Raw genomic sequence first — 21,247 nt, forward strand, 5'->3', positions numbered from 1 at the left:
GGTTGTGTGTTTTTAGGGCTGGTAGAACCAAACCGGGCGACTTTGATCACAAGCTTCACACCACGATTTTAAGAGATTTTGTAATTCTGGCACACGGACATGGCACTTCCTGCGTGCTCAGATGTGCATTTGGACCGAGATGGGCTGTGCAGCGATCAGACGACGACGTCATCGGAAAACAACATTGACATCGACGAGAAAGAATTGGAAAAAATCACAAAGAACCACCGCGAAGACGCCACGGCGTTGCCTCTGCACTCCCCCTGGACGTTTTGGCTTGACAGGTGGGTCACGTTTAAAAAAACCCAAGTGCTTTCAGTTTCACAAAGTGGTGCATTTTGATCTCACTGAGTTGACAACAAGAACCAGGGGGGTGGGGGGAGTGGAAAGCCAACAGTTGAGGCCGTACCATCGCAGGCCTCGGTCGGACATAGCGGGGGCTTGCTTTCTTGGTTTAGTGATGACCTTCCATCCAATGCTTGCTGACGAGTCTGGAAAGTTTTTGCTTCGCCGGATAATTGTTATAACCGAGGGAAATATTTGATCTCTGACGCGCATTTTAACAAGGCGTCCAGGGGTCTCTGTTATTCGCGAATTTGTGTCATTGACTTTCACGACCCACCAAGGGCTGACCGGTTGGTCCAAGTGTAATTCAACTATGTAACAACAGAGGTGGACATCAGGAAGCGATGATTAAATGGTCCTTCCCAAGGCCATAAAGCTATGAGTGTGCGCGCGTGTGTGCGTGCGTGCGTGCGTGTGTGTGCGTGTGTGTGTGTGTGTTGGACAATTAAAAAACATTCTTCCAGATAGTTAAACCAGGTGTTCAATTCATGAATTCAATTATTTTCCAAATTGTTTCTCTATGGAACATAAATACATTTTCAACCCTTAATATTTTATTATTTCAGGTCGTTACCAGGGACTACTGCTGCAGAATGTGCATCAAATCTCAAAAAGATATATACAGTTAAAACTGTTCAGGTAAGATTTTTGCCAATACAGAGATATTTTATCAACTAATGAGAAACGGGACTGCTGCAATATAGTGTTGGAAGTGTGCATTTTCATATGTCTAAATATTGTTTGTCACACTGATAACAATAAACTATAACGTTTTTATAAAAATGTCTTATGCAAAATATATTTTGTTATAAGTCTTATAGTAGGTCCAATACATTTAAGTGTGTTGACTCTCTCTCTCTCTCTCTCTCTCTCTCTCTCTCTCTCTCTCTCCCCCCCCCCCCCCCCCCCTCTCTCTCTCTCTCTCTCTCTCTCTCTCTCTCTCTCTCTCTCTCTCTCTCTCTCTCCTCTCTCCATCATTCCAGACATTCTGGAGTGTGTACAACAACATTCCCCAGGTCACAGCGTTGCCGTTGAGATGTAGCTATCACCTGATGCGTGGAGAGAGGAGGCCGCTGTGGTAGGTGTCTCCCCCAACAGCATTTTTATTGTGCTACTGTAGAGCAGCTCCTAAATGATGGGTCGGGACCCAAAACGGGTCCAAATCCAGTTTGAGGTGGGTCGCGGTCCTGACAATGCACAGAACACCATACCCGAGATGAAGAGGTTGAAAAAGCCCTGTTGTTGAAGATTAGATGCTCGAGTTAACTGCATCATTCATTTATGTTGTGCTTTTCTTTTACAGGGAAGAGGAGAGCAATGCCAAAGGAGGTGTTTGGAAGATGAAAGTGCCAAAAGACAGTACCGTAAGTGTTGGGTCGCACACAACATTGACCATGTCTGAGGCGGTGTTGAAACTACACTAACTGTTGCCTTGGGCTTGTTACTTGTTGTTAGGCGGTGGTGTGGAAGGAGCTGTTGCTGGCTACAATCGGGGAGCAGTTTGCTGACTACTGTGCTTCTGGTGAGTTGGGTTCAAGGCCGCGGCTCATCATATTTGCTACTGTTAACAATCGATTGCATTTTTACATTGGATATGGAGCAATATTAATTCTATGATTCATATTCAATTAATTTGTGTTTCCATTTTTCCACTGGACAGCGGACGAGGTCATTGGCGTGAGCGTGAGTGTGCGTGATCGAGAAGACGTGGTACAGGTGTGGAACGGAAATGCTCCTCTTGCTCAAGAAGCTAGCGTCTTGGCGAAGATCTACGAACTTCTCCCTCAAATATCCTTTAAGGCTGTGTTTTATAAATGTAAGTATGGAAACGGTCCAGTGTATGACTAGAATTTATTCATTATTTTCATTAGCTATATAAATTAATTTTATACCCTAATGTTTTCCATGTCATGATGCCACTATGAGATATCTCATACACCCTGTGTGTGTCTGTTACATTGTCTTTTTATCATCTTAATAACATTCAGATAATGAAAGTGAAAACCATGCTGAATAATAGGCTTTAATCTTTTCAACCCTTCCAGGGTTAAATGCCTTGGTAGACCTGTTGTGTCTTCACATATCTTCAGCTATGCTGAGTCCCAGTAGTTCTATAGCGATTAGTTTATGGAAAGCAGCACAGAGAATAGGCTTCCATTTTGGAAGCCTATTTACATCCAACAATTGTTTTTGCAGTGTTTCTTTTTAAACAATGTAACAATGTCAAGCATGATTGTGTGTCTTTTAGATACACTCTACCCCCTTGGGGTAACCCTCAACTAGACTATGGCTATTTTGGCAGTGGAATGTGCTGAAATAAATTTCTATCTCCTTTTGTATGTTTATTTGAAGTGGGCAACACTTGCAGACTAGAGTGCAGTTGTCTGTGCTAGACTGGTGGGGAACAGCCCTGGCCACAGCCCTGGCTGACATGTTAACGTTTGGCTCTGAGTCAATGATGTGTCAAGGAGGAATTTGGCTATTGGGAGTGAAATCGAATACAATAATTTTAAAGCCTGTTTGTGTCCATGTTCCTCTTTAATCTCGAGTAAAGAGGGAATGGATGTTTGTTTCATAAGAGATTTAAGGTTACATAGTACTCATAAAATTGCCTTTTGAAGAACAATTGTGTGGTCCTATGCAGAAAGGAATTCCACTCTTTATATAAGCTTACAAATGAAGCGGGTCAATTTTGCCTGTGATTGTAGTTAAAATGTCAAAGGGCTTCACTGACTATTTGATAGCAACCTGTAGCCCTAAGCTCTGAAATGACTTTAATTATGATGATGTGATGTATCAGAGAGTTAATTTTGGATAAAGTCTTGTCAGTGTCCGTGGGATATGTTGGGAGTTATTTAGCTTTTGACCCCATTAACTTGTTAGTACTCACTCATCATGTCACAGACTCAGTCAATGTGGGTGGTTATCACAAGACATATTTTTTAATCTTTGCGACAATAGTTTTTATCTGCCTTGAAGCACTCTATGATAAGGTCAGAATATATTATTGAGTGTGTGAAGTCCTACTAAGGTGGATTTTAGGACTTTAACACTAGATTAAATATGTTATGGAAATTCTTAAATCTTCTATATTACGTTATTGAAATTTGATTATTGAGTAAATGTGTACAATTTCTATTCTTTTTTTCAGCTCATCAGGAACATCACGCTTTTGAAGGAGGACGTTCAAGACACTAGATTCTGATGCAGTTGCGTCTTTAGCTTTTGTCCTTTTAAGAAAAGATAAGAATGATCTGAACTTTACACCCCCTTTGACGTACGGCCATCTCCACAACACAACTCAACAATGTTTTGCATCAATCAAGGAACAGTTATCAATATATTTTTATACATTTTATTGGAACATAACGCCTTTGTTCAACTTTGACCATGTCCGGTTTACCTTGTTGAAGCTACTGCCTTGTTTTTTAGGTTTTTGTTTCTTTGCTTTACTTCCACCAAAATGGTCTGCACACACCTCATGGAAGTAGCTCTCCTTAGGCTTATCGGCAGTGGTTTAACTATTTAATCTTTTGTAGATACGTCAAATTGGACTTTAGGGTCTTCTCTTCATGTACTTTTAAGCCAGTTGATGTTCTTGGTGTCCAAAGCACTTTTTTGGGACTTCAGTTAGTTTTTGAGCTATTTAGGGAAGTATTTAGCAAAGCTGAATGTTGATATCTCGATTACCGACATGCGGTGAATACACTGTGTTTACAGAAGATGTCATGAGTCTTGTAATAAACCTCATGTCTGAGTAAGCATTTAGTTTACATGTTGCACATTTATATGCCGGTTTGAAACACACCTGCCCTGAATGGCAGTGCTGTCTTATGAACCACTTTAACATCAAGTGACTTACTAAACATACTTAGTTCATAATATCTTTTTTAACCTGTTGTGGTTTTGAAAATGTCACAACCTCTTTGTAGCCCCAAAATGCATCACAAATATTTGATTGTTTTTCTCTTGTAAATTCAACGGTAAATCAAGCAAGGGTAATTTTTTGTAGCAAATATTTTCTTGCTTGTACAGCTAGAAGCGTGTTAACAATGCATATTTTGCAGAATAATATTTTTTTGCGTTAATAGTTTCTTTCAGCTATGGTGGATAATGATGAATCAAGCTAAAATATGGTAAATTATGGGTAATGTTTATGCTTTTTCCATTTGAGTGTAAACATAAAAATGTCAAAGGCTATTTTGAATATATATTAAACACCTGTGAGTTATCACCTAATCGCTGTCCAGTCCATCCAAGTACTGTTTTTCTTCTACATATAATGTGCATTTTAAACTAAATGAGAGCATAGGCTCACTTTATAAATTAAGCCATTTTCCCAATCAACGAATGCCTGTATACCGTTTCAGGATATCTACATAACAAGAAGCATCATGCCAATGGAGACTATTTTTGGAAAACACTTTTGTCTGATGGGTTTAGTGTAGCATTTTAGTAGGATGTAAAAATGATCATAAAACATACAAATAAAAGCCAATTAAATGTAGTGATCTTCTTGTTTTTCCTTATGTTTGTCTGAAAAAAATAACAATGTTCTGGTATGAGACTTTTGCATCACTTTTAATCTCATTAGATGCAATGACTCCACTTGGATTTTAAAAATACACGTAATAATTCACATGAGCACCAATAATAATAAACTAGAACTTCATTTCCTCCAAGGGGAAATATGGGTGCCAATACACAATTTTCTTTTATAAAAATAAAGCAGGCCTGAAAAAAAAGAATAATTAATTGTTCAATGACAATATTATATTATAGAACCGTATACATAACACAATGTAGTATGTTGGTGGTAACAATAGCAAAGATCATGACCATGGTGGAAAAGGGCTGGAGGCAAATTGTCACATGATGTGCACACAAGTTTAATGACTAGGTTCCAGAGTACAAGCTCTGTGTTGGTGGTCGGGCTCTGTCCAGATGACATCGCTCTAGTCGTACTACAGAGCTGTCTTTCACCAGCAGCCTGTTCCGCCTGTTGTCCTTCCAAGCCTTGAAGCTAGTTTCCCCCCCATCTCTCTATGACAGAGAAGACTATATTGGTTTAGAGCGTCTTCAGTGTAGCCTATACTGTATAACCAAAGTACTACTGGGCCTCTGCAGGAAAACAAGCCTACTCTGCCGTCTTCCTGTAGATGGCTCCATTGTTCTGTTAACCGGTGGGGTTTATTATTCTAGTGCACTCCTCCCAGGAACCAGTATGACTTCCTTAGCTTCTTCCTCCTTGACGAGTTACAGGAGTTATCAGCTTCCTGCTGTCCCCAGTTCCCAAGCAGGGTCCGCTCTGTCCCCAGTCCACCACCAGGCTGTTATCTGTCCCCAGTCCCCCAGTAGGGTTTGATCTGTCCCCAGTCCCCCAGTAGGGTTTGATCTGTCCCCAGTCCCCCAGTAGGGTCCGCTCTGTCCCCAGTCCCCCAGTAGGGTCCGCTCTGTCCCCAGTCCACCACCAGGCTGTTATCTGTCCCCAGTCCCCCAGTAGGGTCCGCTCTGTCCCCAGTCCCCCAGTAGGGTCTGCTCTGTCCCCAGTCCCCCAGTAGGGTCTGCTCTGTCCCCAGTCTCCCAGTAGGGTCCGCTCTGTCCCCAGTCCACCACCAGGCTGTTATCTGTCCCCAGTCCCCCAGTAGGGTTTGATCTGTCCCCAGTCCCCCAGTAGGGTCTGCTCTGTCCCCAGTCCCCCAGTAGGGTCCGCTCTGTCACCAGTTCCCCAGTAGGGTCTGCTCTGTCCCCAGTCCCCCAGTAGGGTCTGCTCTGTCCCCAGTCCCCCAGTAGGGTTTGATCTGTCCCCAGTCCCCCAGTAGGGTTTGATCTGTCCCCAGTCCCCCAGTAGGGTCCGCTCTGTCCCCAGTCCACCACCAGGCTGTTATCTGTCCCCAGTCCCCCAGTAGGGTTTGATCTGTCCCCAGTCCCCCAGTAGGGTCTGCTCTGTCCCCAGTCCCCCAGTAGGGTCTGCTCTGTCCCCAGTTCCCCAGTAGGGTTTGATCTGTCCCCCAGTAGGGTCTGCTCTGTCCCCAGTCCCCCAGTAGGGTTTGATCTGTCCCCAGTCCCCCAGTAGGGTCCGTTCTGTCCCCCAGTAGGGTCTGCTCTGTCCCCAGTCCCCCAGTAGGGTCTGCTCTGTCCCCAGTAGGGTCTGCTCTGTCCCCAGTCCCCCAGTAGGGTTTTGATCTGTCCCCAGTCCCCCAGTAGGGTGTGATCTGTCCCCAGTCCCCCAGTAGGGTCCGTTCTGTCCCCCAGTAGGGTCTGCTCTGTCCCCAGTCCCCCAGTAGGGTCTGCTCTGTCCCCAGTCCCCCAGTAGGGTCTGCTCTGTCCCCAGTCCCCCAGTAGGGTCTGCTCTGTCCCCAGTCCCCCAGTAGGGTCTGCTCTGTCACCAGTTCCCCAGTAGGGTTTTGATCTGTCCCCAGTCCCCCAGTAGGGTCTGCTCTGTCCCCAGTCCCCCAGTAGGGTTTGATCTGTCCCCAGTCCCCCAGTAGGGTTTGATCTCACTCAGGTTACTGGTCAGGTTTGTTACCATGTTACTTACCATGTGACTACAAGTCACATGGGTTCAATAAAGGATGGGATGTTTAACATTGGAATTATATTGATATTACAAAAATGAAGATATATAGACAAATATGAACAGATTTTCATTTATATTTCCATGTAACTATAGTGTAGCATTCACATACCTCTGTTCAGGATGCATAGCATTGTTCAATCACTAAGGGATTGAAAATCAGAGCAATTGTAGTGGATTACAACAGTCAATTAATGTTTGTAATGGATTGTCTGTTCTTGTTTTTAGTTGATTATCCTAGGTGGATGAACAAGACAAACTTCTCCAGAATTACTCTGCTTTATAGATTTTTGTTGAAGTCAAACCTCCATCATTCATATCCTTTCCCAGTGTTCCCAGTGTGCCCCCAGGAGCGATGGGAGATCACTGTGTGGGAGTCGCCCCCCTTTGGAAATCAAGAGGAGCCTCGCTTCATTTGCGCAATTACCCAATTAGCAGAAAGCTAATGACTTTGTTGTGTGTGGGAGTACATGTGGAGAGCATGTTATGTAACTGATAGCGATCCTCCATTTAATTAGTAAGTGCACAGTATCAATTGCAGGCCTCAGCGTGACATCAACCCAACGCCATCGCAGTCTCCTTGCCCAAACACACGAGGTGTCAATTGATGTGACCGATTGTGCTGCATAAAATATCTAACTGAGCTAGATCTTTTTTTTTCTTCCTACACGAGCGATGATGACTTTTAAAAGCGGCCTGTGTTTTTCATGTCACCACATTTAAGAGTTTCAGATGTGTTTGTGAACTGGCAAGAGGGTTGGCATGGGTTCCCTTGAGCTAATCTAATAGATCATGCAAATAAGCTTCCGCACACTATGTTCCAGAACAAATAAATCAGCCCTCAAAAGCATTTACATTTGTCTATTTAGTCATTTGCAACCTTAATCCAAAGCAACTGCCCTGATTTCAGATACATACTCTATTCAGTTTCAGTCGTTAGGGAGCAGGTATGGGATGACCTATCTTGCTCAAGGATGCCTACAGATAGACTGTGGACGCTGGGGATCGAAGCCGGTATCTTTTCAGCTGGGAGTCCACCACCCTAACCGACAAAACGATCCAGTGCCAATAGATGGTGTAACTACATTGTTATTGTGATATGCCTTGTAAAATTTTTTGTCAGTTTCGGTGTTAGTGTAGAGGATGGGCAGGGCAGTTCATGAATAAAGGAACATGATCATTGGTAAAAAAAACAAGACAGGAATTAAAGTGCTGATTGCTGTGCTTCGGTGGCTCTCCAGGCACAGCCCTGGGGTCATTGCAAAACACCACAGTGGTGTGTGGTTGTGGAGCAGGGATGACTGATATATCTTTCTCAATGCCCTGGAGCTGTTCGCATCTGCGTGAATACTGGAGATTTCGTCAGAGTTGAGGATAGTCCAAAAAACGGTTCTCAGCATTTTCTTCTCTAGGTTATCTTTGGTTTGTTTTCATATCAACACAATAATATCACCTGCACACATGCGCTTATCATATCGTTTTCGGCTGTTGATAAAAAGAAAAGTGTCACCCATGTAAAGTATGGCATTTACTATGACATGAGTTCAGTGTCATTTGTTCTTTATCAATTTAAGTTAGGTCTGGCATATTTAGTAATATTATAGGACTACTCAAAATATGTCAAAATGATTACACTATTTGGTCAGAGGGTGGCGCTCTATACTAAGGAAAATGATGGTCTTAGGAGGCCTCTGCGACGCACACTGTAGATACAACCATGATAAATGCAAAGTCGTTTATAATAAACGACAGTAGTCTGTGGTTTCGAGACCTTGGTCAAGGACAAAACGACTTCAAGTATTGTTTCCTGCAGATAGTTTAATGTTGCTTTTCAACGGGCCGATAAATTGACTATTTAGCCGACGTCTGTCTCCAGACAGTGACACCTCTCTGTCTGAAGACACAACTTGGGGGTCATTTGCATATATGTTGCAAAGGAGACAGGACTATGCAAGATGACTTTGTATATATCAAAGCCCCATGAATCACGATGCATTGAATCCGACCTAAATCTTACACAATATCATTGCATCAAAACTTCTAACACCTGCATACTGACTTGCCTGCAGTCTTCTTGAAAAGTTAAACGAACCCCATTAAAAGTTAGCAAGTGCTTACAACTGGAGGATAAAACATCCTTTATGAACATGGTGAGTCGTTTCATAAATTCGCAGGAATCAGAGGAACGACAACCCCGCACGTTGAAATACAGCAGGAATAGGAGGAATAGTGAGACTGCTTCACTTGCAGGATAATTAGTCATCCTCGACATTTTAGCTTTCGGACAATCTGCGGCTCCCGTCTCACTCACGGCTAAAGCTAACGCATAATTACATTTCCCCACGTAAAGGATTCGTTCACGGACACGGACGGGATTTCAACCGAACGACTTTCTGACAAAGTGTGTGTGTGCGTGTGTGTTAAGAAGAAGGATCTGCGACGTGAACCTTGTTTACCCAGCAGGTGGATGTGACGTCACGGTCCTGGAACATCAGAAAATAACAACATCCAAATCCGCGTTTTTTTTTCTCTTCTCTTTCAAGCCGCGTTTTTAAAATGTCATTGCCATAATTATAAGGAGCCCTGTTCTCTTTCACGAGGAAGTAGGCACTGTCCAACCCCTGCTTTTCTTTTCCCCACATGAAACATCGCTCTCTCCCGTCAACGGCAGCAGCTCTTTTTTTAGTGTCGAACTTAAGTTAGGTCCCCGGGCGGAGTGATATTGTTAGTGTTTACAGTGTGGTTGTTGCACGCTGCACATCTCATTATCTTAGCGAATTATATCCTCCCTCCGCGTGCACCTACAGTACCGTTGTCGATCACGGTAAGTTAACGATAATCATGATCATCATCCTAATACAGATAATAATGTTCGCCTTGTTACATCGCAACCTACCTATGTAGTCATGGAGTTTGTGCGGTTTGATGCTGCTTGTAGAAAATGTGCATATGGTGAAATAAACAAATAAATAACACCTGTGAAATGAGCAGAGGGTTTGGTGGTTTAGTTTTTAATGTCATGGTTTGGGCGCAGCTGCCGCTGCAAGATAGTCAGGTTAGGAGATAGCGTTGAAACTGTCCGACACGCATTCTCTACTACTTTTCTAAGTTCGCTTTATTTTTTGGTGTTAACTTCTTACCCGGGGTGAAAAAATATGTTTATACTTTATACATTCAGTTTATTATAAAGTGGTTGCCAGCTATTGTAAAGTGGAGTTCTGTGGTGCTACCTGATTTAGTGAAGCGCTTACAACTTTGTGACTACATGATAAAGGGAAGTTTGAGTGCAGTGATTTCTTGTGAACAAAACCATTGAAGGGGCTTTTCCCCACGTGTTGCATTTCTTCTCAACTTTAAAAGTTCGCAGATGTCAATTACAACATATATTTGAATAATTACAACACGTATATATAACTCCAATACAATAATGTCTTTTCACTTTTTTTTCTCCAGTTGACATATCTGCTTCGCTTAATTGTGTTTTAAAAACAAACAAAACAGGCTGGCTTATCAGGTTGGCTCTGCTATGAAACTATGCAAACTGTATACGGTAAAATCCAGTTTAATAACAACGTACGTCATACACATAACCTGTTTGCTCTACCTAATCATATATTTTTAAATAGTTTATTGCCATTTATAATCGACCTACCATATCACTTTACTTTCTTGGTCTTGTTTTTCCAAATGACAGCAGACTTCTTAATATGGAGGGTAAAGTACAGTGTAGCCTACAGTAAATGCAGAAATCATTATTACGATTTATAGTGGTAATGTGTACATTTAAATGTGCATTTCTCTATTCAGTTTCAGTAACACCACACACACACACACACACACACACACACACACACACACACACACACACACACACACACACAAGTAATTTATGTTTTCCAATAAAACAAGATTTATCTTTTGCATTGTTGAAATGTAAATGAAACAGCAGGCTTAAATTCAAGCAAAAAACATTTTCATGGTTTCTTTTCTATTTTGCAACTATTTCACATCTACTAACCTTGACTTATAATTGTCATAGTCCATTAAACACTAGCACATTGCGTCTATTTAATGTGTGATCTCTTATCTTTATTTTAACGTATCTTTTGTGTTTCATAAAAGTCGATACTCTTATTATTTTTAATAATAATTATATACTGAAGCAAACACTGCAGTTTATCCAAAAATTGTAATTGAGGGTGATTCACCCCGTGAATAACTTATTCCAAGTTATTTATTGTTTTATAAAGTATAATTATTGTTGTATTAATAATGACAATAAAATGCAACAACTTCAGCCAGACCAGAGGTGCAGCTAAAGTTTAAACATGTGTGTAATGTGGACATGTACAATGAGCCCAGTGCAGCTGCAGCAGCCACGGCCATAGCCACTACTCCCTCTTTCTTGGTCTTTGGATTAGTCATTGTCTGAAAGGGGGAGAGAGAGAGCAAAAGGAAGGGAAAAAAAACACTCTTTTGGTAGGAGAAGTAAAGTAAACAGCCTCGAACAAGCGAACCTTGACAACCCAGATTAAGGAAAACACTGTAGATCAAACAGTACTGCTGCTGGGCTGTTGTCATGAGAGGGTGAGCGAGGGTGGGGGGGGGGAGAGACAGACACACAGACAGACAGAGAGAGAGAGAGAGAGAGAGAGAGAGAGAGAGAGAGGGAGGGGGGAAGATAGAGACAGATATAGCGAGAGTGAGAGACACAGAATGAGTGAAAGAGAAAAAGTGAGAGAGAGAAAGTACAGGCTATTTGAACAGGCAGTAGGGTTTGTGTGTTCACTTCTGCATAAATGGGTCCTCGCAATCTCGGGCCAGGGTTTTTAAAGCAGGGGGTGAACTTTCTATGCATCTTTGCCTGTCACTGAGCCATGCGTGCTGGGCAGGACGAGTACTCAGACCGCCTGGTCTTGCCTTTTCCACTTTCTTTAATTTTGTTTACCTCTTGCTCTAGGATCTTTCAATACCGTGTAGAAAATATTGTGGGAAATGCACTAATTCTAATCGCTCTGTCTGGATATTAAACACTCCAAATGACACACACACACACACACACACACACACACACACACACACACACACACACACACACACACACACACACACACACACACACACACACACACACACACACACAGCAGTGCATGGGGACAAAATAAAAACGCTTTGAATTTGAAGGGGGCGGGGGGGGGGGACAGTATACAGTTTAAGGACTCAAACCCCTTTAAAGTCCAATCTGTGATTTGGTGTTACTCGGAGAGCCCTTTTATTTGCAGTTTGGCCTCAACAGGCTGTGCTCAGGCCGCTCCGCTGTGTGGAGAGTTTTGGGCTAAATTGGGGGAGAAAGTAATCAGTCACTCATGCATTCAGGCTGAGGAGTCCCCCCCCCCCCCCCATACCACACACACAAACACCACCCCCACCATCCTCCCCTGAGTGGAGCGGCCCTCTCTTTCATCAGACTGCTCAGTATTTGTGAAGCCCTGCTGAAGCGCCCGGTAGCGTCGGTTAACATAGGGCCGCGCAGCAAGCCTGCCGAGCACCCTCGGCCGGCCGTCCAACGATAAGGGCACTTATTTCCGTCGCACAGTGTGGGAATGAGTGGGTGTTTGTTGCTGTGTTGCTGCTTTTGGACCCGCGGTGCATTAATGTGTGGTCTTCCTTTGGGCATGTTTCCTCTGTACCATCTACCATTTTCTAGTCGTGTTTCCCACACAAGTGTGATAAGTGACGGACAAATAAAGGAATTGCTTTCTCAGGCGCCGATTTGCATGTTATTATTTGTTTCGAGCAGCAGCAACATTGAGAGGAACAGTGTAGTTGGTGTTGTGAACATGATGCCACCGTGTTAGTCATTAGAGGTGTTTTGTTTTTTTTAGTTTACATATCTGGAAGTGATAACACGAAAGGGGTAGGGGGGAGAAACCAGAACAATATTTCCAGGGGAAAGGTTAGTGGGCTCCGCTACCTGTGGTGTGACCTGGTAGCCGACCAGACCCCGCGCCTGGCCCAAGCACTGGCTGTGCGCTCCACGCCGGAGATGCCACTCTATTGGTCAGGAGGCAGGACAGCTTCAGGTGTGCCTCAGGTTACCATGGAGACCAAAGGAGACAGTTCAGGACGGCCATAAGCTCTTGTTGGCCATTAATTACTGTCCTCTTTTGGTGGGTGTGTGTGTGTGTGTGTGTGTGTGAGTGTGTGTGTGTGTGTGGCTTGTTGGTCCAATAGGACAGAGTTATGGTGAGCTTCAGTGCATTGAAAATACTCACAGCAAAGGACAAATCAAGCAATACTATATTGCCAATATGATTTAAAAATGTCTATAAACTATCACAACTTCTTTATTTTCATTCCTTCCCTCCCTATTTTTTTGTCGCTATTTTACTTTGAATTAATGTCTGTTATCTACACCTATTTTAAAGGTGTAATAATCTTGAAGTTATAGTATGGTGACATTCTGTACACTATATACAAAAACAGTTGTCTCTCAAAAACCCTATTTACCATACAATATTTGATGCTTACATTCCTGTAATACGGCTCTTGCGAATGTAATTAAATAGTTCTAAGAGATATGATATTCAATGTTGATGCTTTTGCAACATTTGATTCCACTGAATGATTTTCTGACTTCCTGACATTTGAATGATGTAAAAACGGATTCAGACTTCTGCCCATTGTTAAAGCCATATAGCAATAATGAAAAGCTATTGAAAAAAAGGTAACCTTCCTTTCATGCCTTCCATGCCTTCCTAGCAGTTAATTTAGTATTTCAGTTCTCAGAGCTGTGTGTGTCCCCTCTTTGGAGAGATTGGTATAACCATTTTGAGAATTCTATGACTGAAGGAAACATTTCAAGCCTCCTTACCTCATCGATATAGTACATAGTTTGTATTTATATGCATATGTGGTTCTTTGAAAATCCACATTCAACCGCTCTACCTTGCCCTTCCTTTGCTATTTTGCCATAATAGTCCTCAACCAAGGTTAATCAAAATGAGAACTGTTATATTAGTTATTACAGAAGTTTCAGTTAATTATATCCAGATCTACTGCAGTTATTTATTCATGTTTATATATTATTTCTTAGTTCTATTCTATTTTCAGTTTGCAGTTTCCATACATTCTTTCTCACTCTCTATCACCATTTCTATCTCAATCTCTGTCCATCTCTATCTCATCTCTATCTATCTGTCTGTATCTCCACCTCTTAGCTATATCTTTCCGTATCTCCATCTCTATTGATCTATCTGTTTATCTCTGACTGTCTCTCTCTCTCTCTATCGACATGCTGGTGATTGCCTCATACTTCAGTGCACAGTGTCACTTCTACATCAACCAGCCCTTCTAATTTCCTTGGTGTACTCGTGTGTACAGCATACAAGATATTCAACTGTTCCTCCCCCCCCCTCATTGTGCTTACGTGGTGGTTGATGACTGTTGCTCTGCTTTGTAGCCAGTTTAAGCCCTCTCTGTCACCATTTATCAGGCTGGTTCTTCCTATCTCTAATCATTTGTAATTTCAAATGCATTAACTATGATTCTACATGCTACTTTTCTTTGGGTTACTAAATTCCAACTCGAGCCCTTACTGTTTTTCTGAGTTGCCCCTACATCCAAAGAAGCGCCCCAAGGCGTTCTGCAACCTAACACCTGCTCCACAGATGACTATCTTTTTCGGAGTATGTGGCAGGTAAGCTACAAATATTTCCAGGCAGACTTCAGGGGCCCCGGCATACGCTGTGAGCGGTGTTGGGCTGCCAGATAGAGCCCAGCACCTGTCTCTATCAGCTGTCTACTTTGTTTGTGTGTTGGGTCTTTCTGTGTTTATGATCGCTGCACAGCCTTGGCCCTTTCCTCTGCTTTTAGAGACAATCCCCACAAGGATTATGGACGGACTGGTGTTTGCATGAACACAGCAGTTTTGTTATTGTTCGGTTCTAAAGTCCGATGTGGATAATGTCTGGTTACTAGGGGAGCAAATGCTGTTTTTCCTTATGCATCGTCTCTTTTTTAGATGTATTTTTCCTGTTTTGTCCTTCCTCAAGAAGCCAGGAACATTACTGCGTCACCTTCACCATTACTGAGTGTTTATTGGAACTTTCTTCTTTTACAAATAATCAACTTGAGTCAACAACTACTTATCGACTAAAGGTTATGCTACACGTCATGCGCAGTGAAGCGCTCATACAGTCACTCCTCACTCACGGTGATCTCTAGACAGTAAACCCATAGACGGTGTGTGTTTCAAATAACATTTACTTTAGTCACTGTCTTTTTTAACCCCCTTCCCAAACTCTAAAATGTATATGCGCTGAAAAGTGACAACAACAGAAAATCCACTAAAGCGAGGTATCAAGCTTAACCCCCCCCCCCCCCCCCCCCCCCCCCCCCCCATTACAGGCATCACTTCAAACCTGCTTATTTCAGTAGTAACCAGAATCATGTAGAGTGGGGGAGAGAGAGTCAGAGAGGAAAACCACCACACATCTCCGGCACCCCCAATCCACCCACCCACCTCCCATACCATGGCAGGGCCCAGCTTCTCCATCATCATCACCACCACCACCACCACCACCACCACCACCACCACCACCACCACCACCACCACCATCAGCACCGTGGCTGAGAAAGTTGCGTGAGCTTTGATCACGTTGTCTTCCACTTCTTCTTTTCTGGGTAGCTTGTCCTCTCGGGGCTTAGAGGCCCGCTGACTGCTCTGTGATAAGCCATCAGAGGAGCCCTGATCTGAGCCCGCCAGCACCCGGCAAGGAGGAGGGGAGCGGGGAGGGGGGGGGGGGGGGGGTGAGTGAGTAAGAGAGAGAGAGGCGGCAGAGACATGGAGTATCGGAGGTGTGTGTGTGTGTGTGGGGGGGGGGTAAGGAAGAGCAGCAATTCAAATTTTGTTGACGGACTGTTATGGCGGAATTTCGCTAAACCTCGACAGCGCCAGTATTCCCCGGTGCGCCTTTCTCCCAACGGCGTGGCCCGTGTGATTCACAGTTCACACCTCCCCGTGTAAGTGACTTGAACATCGCCGTCCTGTCTCCCTGTGTTATTTGTAGCTTCCTGATTAGCAATTAAAACACCTTTCCCCCCCCTCCCCCCATATAATTAGGCATGTGCGTTTTTATTAAGTTGCTGAGAATATGTGCACGTGTTGTAATGATTCACTAAACTGTTACGAGGAGACGCGAAGAGGCGTCCGGCGGATGCACGCCTGCTTTGAAGCCCCCCCCCCACTCCCACCGGCCGCCTTGTTGTCTGCTGTTTCACCCCGATCAGTCTGTTTACACATAAAACATCGTTCTCAGCTCCCGGTATGAAAGGCTCTCGCCTAATTGACGCATTGTTGCTTGTTTATTTGATATATGTTTACCAGCTGGGCGGTAATTGGCCAAGTGGTAATTATTACCCAGGATGCAATGCAGCGGCAGTGCGGTGGAGCTGATGAGACTGAAGCAGAGATTAAAGTGTGCAGGTTACCGCGATGATCACAGCAGCGCCTTCAGGAGCCTCCATAATGGAGAGCTCAGACGACAGCTAATTGGCTCAATGTCTCTCGCTCTCTTCGCTCATCAAGGAGGGTGTAGAAGTTAAGACGTATCATGGGTATCTCTCTGTCTCTCCGGGAATGTTTTTTTTACAGTACCTGCATGCTTGTTTGTGAGGCCAGTTACTTTGATTCACCTACTTTGTTCGTGCAGTGATTTAGTTTTGCTTTGCCCACTTACAGCTTGGTTTAGCAGGAGAATTCATTACCTCTTCATTCATGGCACCCTTTCTAATGTGTTGCCGTGGCGATGAAGTCATACCTGTGTTTGTGTGTGTCATTCATCGAAGGTGGTGGACAGGCTTTGTCCGTTTTTTTAGTCTACCTTTACAAACACACGCACACACCTACAATATATCGTGTTTGCATCTTGCACATAGCCTTGTTTATTCCGAAAGCTGCTGTTGTGTGATATCTCGCTCTCTCCCAGTAGATCTCCCCGACGATGTCATGGCTGATGTTGTTGTTGTTGTTGTTTGGCTGTGTTGGCTGGAGCGTGTGACTTGCATTTCGCTCGAGCTCCTTGGAGGCGAGTTTGTTTTTTGTCTCGGTGATGTACACAGGGGCGGGGCGGCGCTCCCCAACCGCCCGGCTGGAGATGCTTATTTTCACAGGTGTTGTTTCTCCTTTGTTTTCTTCTGCTCGTATCACTCACTTCATTTGTTTTTCTACTTTTCTTTTTTTTTCTTTCTCTCCCTGGCCAAGATGGAATAATGTGTTGATGCGGAAAGTGGAGCCAACTGGGCTATTTGCAGTATGTGCTGACTAGAGGGAAACAAAAGTATCATTAGTTGTTGTTATTTTGGAAGAGGCCATCTTATGTTCTCCTATCTTGCATCTTTAGCTTTTCGATTGAGCAATCGTTTTGCTAGATTATTAACAGTTTTTTTGTGTACTCTTAGAGTAGTGTTGCTACTATCGAGTACGGTTGAGTTCACTGAAATTAAAAAATAACTAAGCCAGCCTTGATGGTAATATACCGGAGCATGTTTCCCAGACATGAAAGTTGTGTACAGAAAGTCCAGACTGCAGGAACTATTTAAGAAGTGCAGAAGAGTAATAGTAGCAAGCGACTCTGCCAAGTTACATCAAAGCATGCCAAGTACATCCCCATGATGTTCCCGCTATCTATCTATCTCGCTACTATTTGCGATACAGGGCCCTGCTATTGTGTTTAAGCCCACTCTGGTTGGATATTGAACAGCTACCACTGTTGAAGGCTATACATATACACTTGGAGCAATGAGTAAGCTGTTTCGACTTCCTTCAATATTTTCCTTTTTAAAAGCGTGTGTGTGTGTGTGGGCATGTGTTTGCACGGGTGTATGTTAAACACACTGTGCTTGCATGGCATGCTTTTAATTGGTTTACAAATCAATTCAATGCTTTTTAGAAAACGTCATTAAGAAATAAGTAAATCAATCTTGGTTTTGTTTGTTTGTTTCGCATTTCCCAGAGCTGCGCGTTGTTTATGTCAGTAAAGTGTGGTCCTGTGTGGTTACCGCTGTAGATTGTGTTACGATTGAACGGCCTTACTTTCACAGAATTTCAATCACTCCCACTAAACCCCCTGCAGTGTAATCTGTCTTATTTTATAATTTTTTCTTCTTCTTTTTTGCAAATATCGCAAATAACTCATGAAGGGAATGGATGAGCACCCTCTTCTCAGAGGATAGTGGCTGCATAAGAACAGGAGATGGATGTAGATTGAGAGTCCTGTTCCTCTCATGTTCAATCTCTCCTTCCCCCTCTCTATCTCTCCCCCACCCCACTCACTCCGCCATCCTCTCCCACTCACTCTTTTCTTCTGGTGGCTTTTATCTGTCGTAGGCGCTGTGTTAAAGACCTCGTCGGCCACAGGCAAATTGTTCTGGTCGACCTTGCACAGGAAACACAAAAAAAGCGACAGAGACATACATAAAATGGTACAAGTTGAAGAACACAAATTGTTCCATGGACTTGCGGAGAAGCAGCTTTATCTAACTCTTGAAGTTGTATACTTTTGACTCGTAGTGGCTGATGATTCAATATAATATTGGCCTTGAGTAATAGAAACATGAAGAAATCAACCGTTACCATGAAAACCAGCCAACATGTGGCCTAAAATTGTCATGTTCAATATATGAGAGGGACCGGAGAAGCTAGCAGTATACTTTACAAAGATAGTCTATTAGGATGGCCTTCGTTACCACACACCTCTAGTTATAGGGCAACAGTTGGACCGGTTGAAATCTTCATGAGTGTATTGTGGTGCAGTATATTGATGTTTGTAGAGCAATCATCATTGCAATGATTCTTTCAGCTCTTCTTTCAGGCCAATAATGCATTTGATGTTATTGTTATTATTGTTTTTCAGGATTTACACTACCATTTGGTGAGATCATGCCAGTGTTAGGGTTGTATTTTGTGTTCTATTACCCGTCAATATGTCAATGATAGGGAAGACAAAGCTCTCTCCCCGTCTGCTAGATGATTCATCAGAACCATGCAGTCACACTAATTATATATATCGGTCACACTGTAGTAACCATGTGTAAGGAAACAGGCCTATTGTCATCTATGGCCTTAAAGCACACTTAAAAGTGAGTGTGAAGTGATGTTCTTTGGAGTTAGGTGGACGGGAACACTTTTTGGTAATTGTCACGTTTATTGTACCAACTATAGCTTCAACTTTCAGAAGCTTTTTAAACCTTTTATTTAGGCATCAACTTTTCCAAGGAAGGATTCCCTGGCAACGATAGCACACAAAGTTACAGACATTACATCATTGGACGGCAACGGAGACCTGTGCAGCCTTTCACCGGTTGCATTCAAAAAGGGTTTTGAGCGAGTACCCAGATCCTTGCGTTGGAAGGCTTTTGCTTTTCTCTCTCTCTCTCTCTCCATCTTTTAGAAAAGGTTCCTTCCTGATCTGTGGGCTGGAATGGTAAAATATGCAAGTTGTCTTCTTTGCCCTTGGTTAGATTGGCGGAAGGTTCAGATAGAACCAAACCCCAGGACACAGTATTGCTACTGTACCCCAGAGGGAACAACAGGGGCCCCGTTTAGCCCGCTGTATCCTCCTCTCGCAACGACATCAGGGGCGACACGGCTATTTCTGATTGTGGGCTTCCGTCGCCTATTGGTTAAGGAGTTGGACCAGTAACCAGTGGGCGGCCGGTTAGATTCCCGACAAGTACACAAAAAATGTGGACAGCACTCTTCTACGTCCTCATCAAAGGATGTGGTGCCGTCGAGCAAGGCACCTGAAACCCCCACCTGCTCGCCGGGCGCTGCACTGCGGCTCCCCTCTGCTCCGGCCATGGCAGTGTGCATGTGTTCCCCGGCTCCCGGATGGGTCAAAAGCAGAGAATGAATTTCCCCCAAAAAGGGACAATAAATAATTTAATTGGTCCTTCTTCTTCAACAATCCTGTAGTGTCGAAAAACAACAAGGCATATTAGCATACTCTCGCCACACTCTTGCTAATGGGTTAATGTTATTATTTTTGCCCGGAACTTGTCCCCGCTGTACTGGGCTGTTTGGACGGTTCTTCTTCTCTGGAACGGTGCCAATTGAATTATTTGCCTTTTAACATGCGGAGTTGAGCGGGGAATATAGGGCTAGCGTCGGGCCTGCAGGCTCCATCCTCACCAGCCCTCCCACCATCTATCTCCTACTCACTGCTGCACATGCAAACCCCCGCCCCCCCCCCGCCCTCACTCACATTACTCTGACAATTAGCACACGCCGCGGCCGTCCCCTTGTGGCGTACGTAATTAGTTGGCGTTCTAATTACAATGTGTTTATTGTCTGTTTATTGGCGGCGTGCTGTACATTACGCGCTGGGAAACGCACTTTTCCTAACGTGAATGGACATGTGAGGCTGGTGGGGCCGCCGCTTTAATGGAGTCCTCTCACGTCTTTCATCACACCCTGTTTTTATTTTATCGATGGCGGTTGACTGCGTCTCTGAAGTGCGTAGGCAAGCCGCCGCCTCGCATCTCACTGGCGGTATAACCAAATGATTTAGTCATGGGGGGGTTTTAAAAGCGACAGAGGCAAATGTTAAGTAAATGATGCAATTTTGTTCCCACTTTCTTCCCGTTGCCAGGCTGTCACTGCTCGCCTGCGGGACCTCTGCCAGCCCTTAAGTAAGTGGTACCCAGATGGTACTCACACGGTGCCCACTCGCTTACAAAGCGGTGACGGGTAATAACCTAAAGCCGCCCTCCACCTCTCCCTCACCATAGGTCAGCCTGGCCGGTTGGCCGGGGAGCCTGTTGCTCCACATGCAGACTCTGTGCGACTCGAGGGGGCTGCTGTAGTGACGTTGTGGTCCTCCCCCTCGCGGATGTCCCCCTCGGGCTCTGATGAATGGGACAAGAGTGGAGTTAATGAGAAGTGCATGGGGGGGGGAACGGTAGCTCGTACGGTACGTGCTACGGTAGCTCGTAGCCATCCCCTCTGTTAAAGCCGGGTTTACTGCCTACTGGGGGTCCCCTCTTCGTCGGGCAGAGTAACTGAAGAGCAACCCGCTAACTCGCTATGAAGTAATTTCCTTATCCTATTATTATTATTACTATTATTATTATTATTATTCGTATTATTGCTATCATCTCGTAAAGTAGCCGCTGGTTTTGAAGAACACAGATTATCCTCTTCTCCTTCACCTCCCCTCCCTCTCTTTTCCTTCTTCTCTTATCTCCTCCCAACCCTCCCTCCTCCCTCTTCCCTCCCTTCCACTTTCTCCCGGCCTCTCTCCTCTTTCTATACCTTCCCTCTCT

At 44.0% G+C, this 21,247-nt stretch overlaps 2 protein-coding genes across 4 annotated transcripts in view; both read left to right on the forward strand.

The window, feature by feature from the left end:
- Nucleotides 1–4,833, forward strand: LOC307083541 (eukaryotic translation initiation factor 4E type 3-like). Its single transcript, XM_079747458.1, has 7 exons — nucleotides 1–284; nucleotides 912–984; nucleotides 1,329–1,423; nucleotides 1,649–1,709; nucleotides 1,801–1,867; nucleotides 2,006–2,161; nucleotides 3,497–4,833. Exons 1-7 carry the CDS (start codon nucleotides 100–102, stop codon nucleotides 3,541–3,543), a joined length of 684 nt encoding a protein of 227 aa, XP_079603584.1. The 5' UTR covers nucleotides 1–99; the 3' UTR covers nucleotides 3,544–4,833.
- A 4,790-nt stretch (nucleotides 4,834–9,623) lies between these two features.
- foxp1b (forkhead box P1b) overlaps nucleotides 9,624–21,247 on the forward strand; it is a 174,930-nt gene continuing 163,306 nt past the window's right edge. For all 3 annotated transcript variants that reach the window (XM_079748013.1, XM_079748015.1, XM_079748014.1), the window contains exon 1: nucleotides 9,624–9,746. The gene's annotated coding sequence lies outside the window, so the exon portion shown is untranslated. The remainder of the gene's footprint in view (nucleotides 9,747–21,247) is intronic.

Source organism: Pollachius pollachius (assembly GCF_949987615.1).
Source record: "Pollachius pollachius genome assembly, chromosome: 12".
In the NCBI taxonomy this organism is placed as follows: Eukaryota; Metazoa; Chordata; class Actinopteri; order Gadiformes; family Gadidae; genus Pollachius; species Pollachius pollachius.

Excerpts from the sequence above, each read along its gene's own strand:
- LOC307083541 (XM_079747458.1), top strand. The coding sequence starts at position 100 with ATGGCACTTCCTGCGTGCTCAGATGTGCATTTGGACCGAGATGGGCTG. Across the intron at positions 1,424-1,648 it reads GGAGAGAGGAGGCCGCTGTG|GGAAGAGGAGAGCAATGCCA; the intron begins GTAGGTGTCTCC and ends TTTCTTTTACAG. Across the intron at positions 1,868-2,005 it reads TGCTGACTACTGTGCTTCTG|CGGACGAGGTCATTGGCGTG; the intron begins GTGAGTTGGGTT and ends TCCACTGGACAG.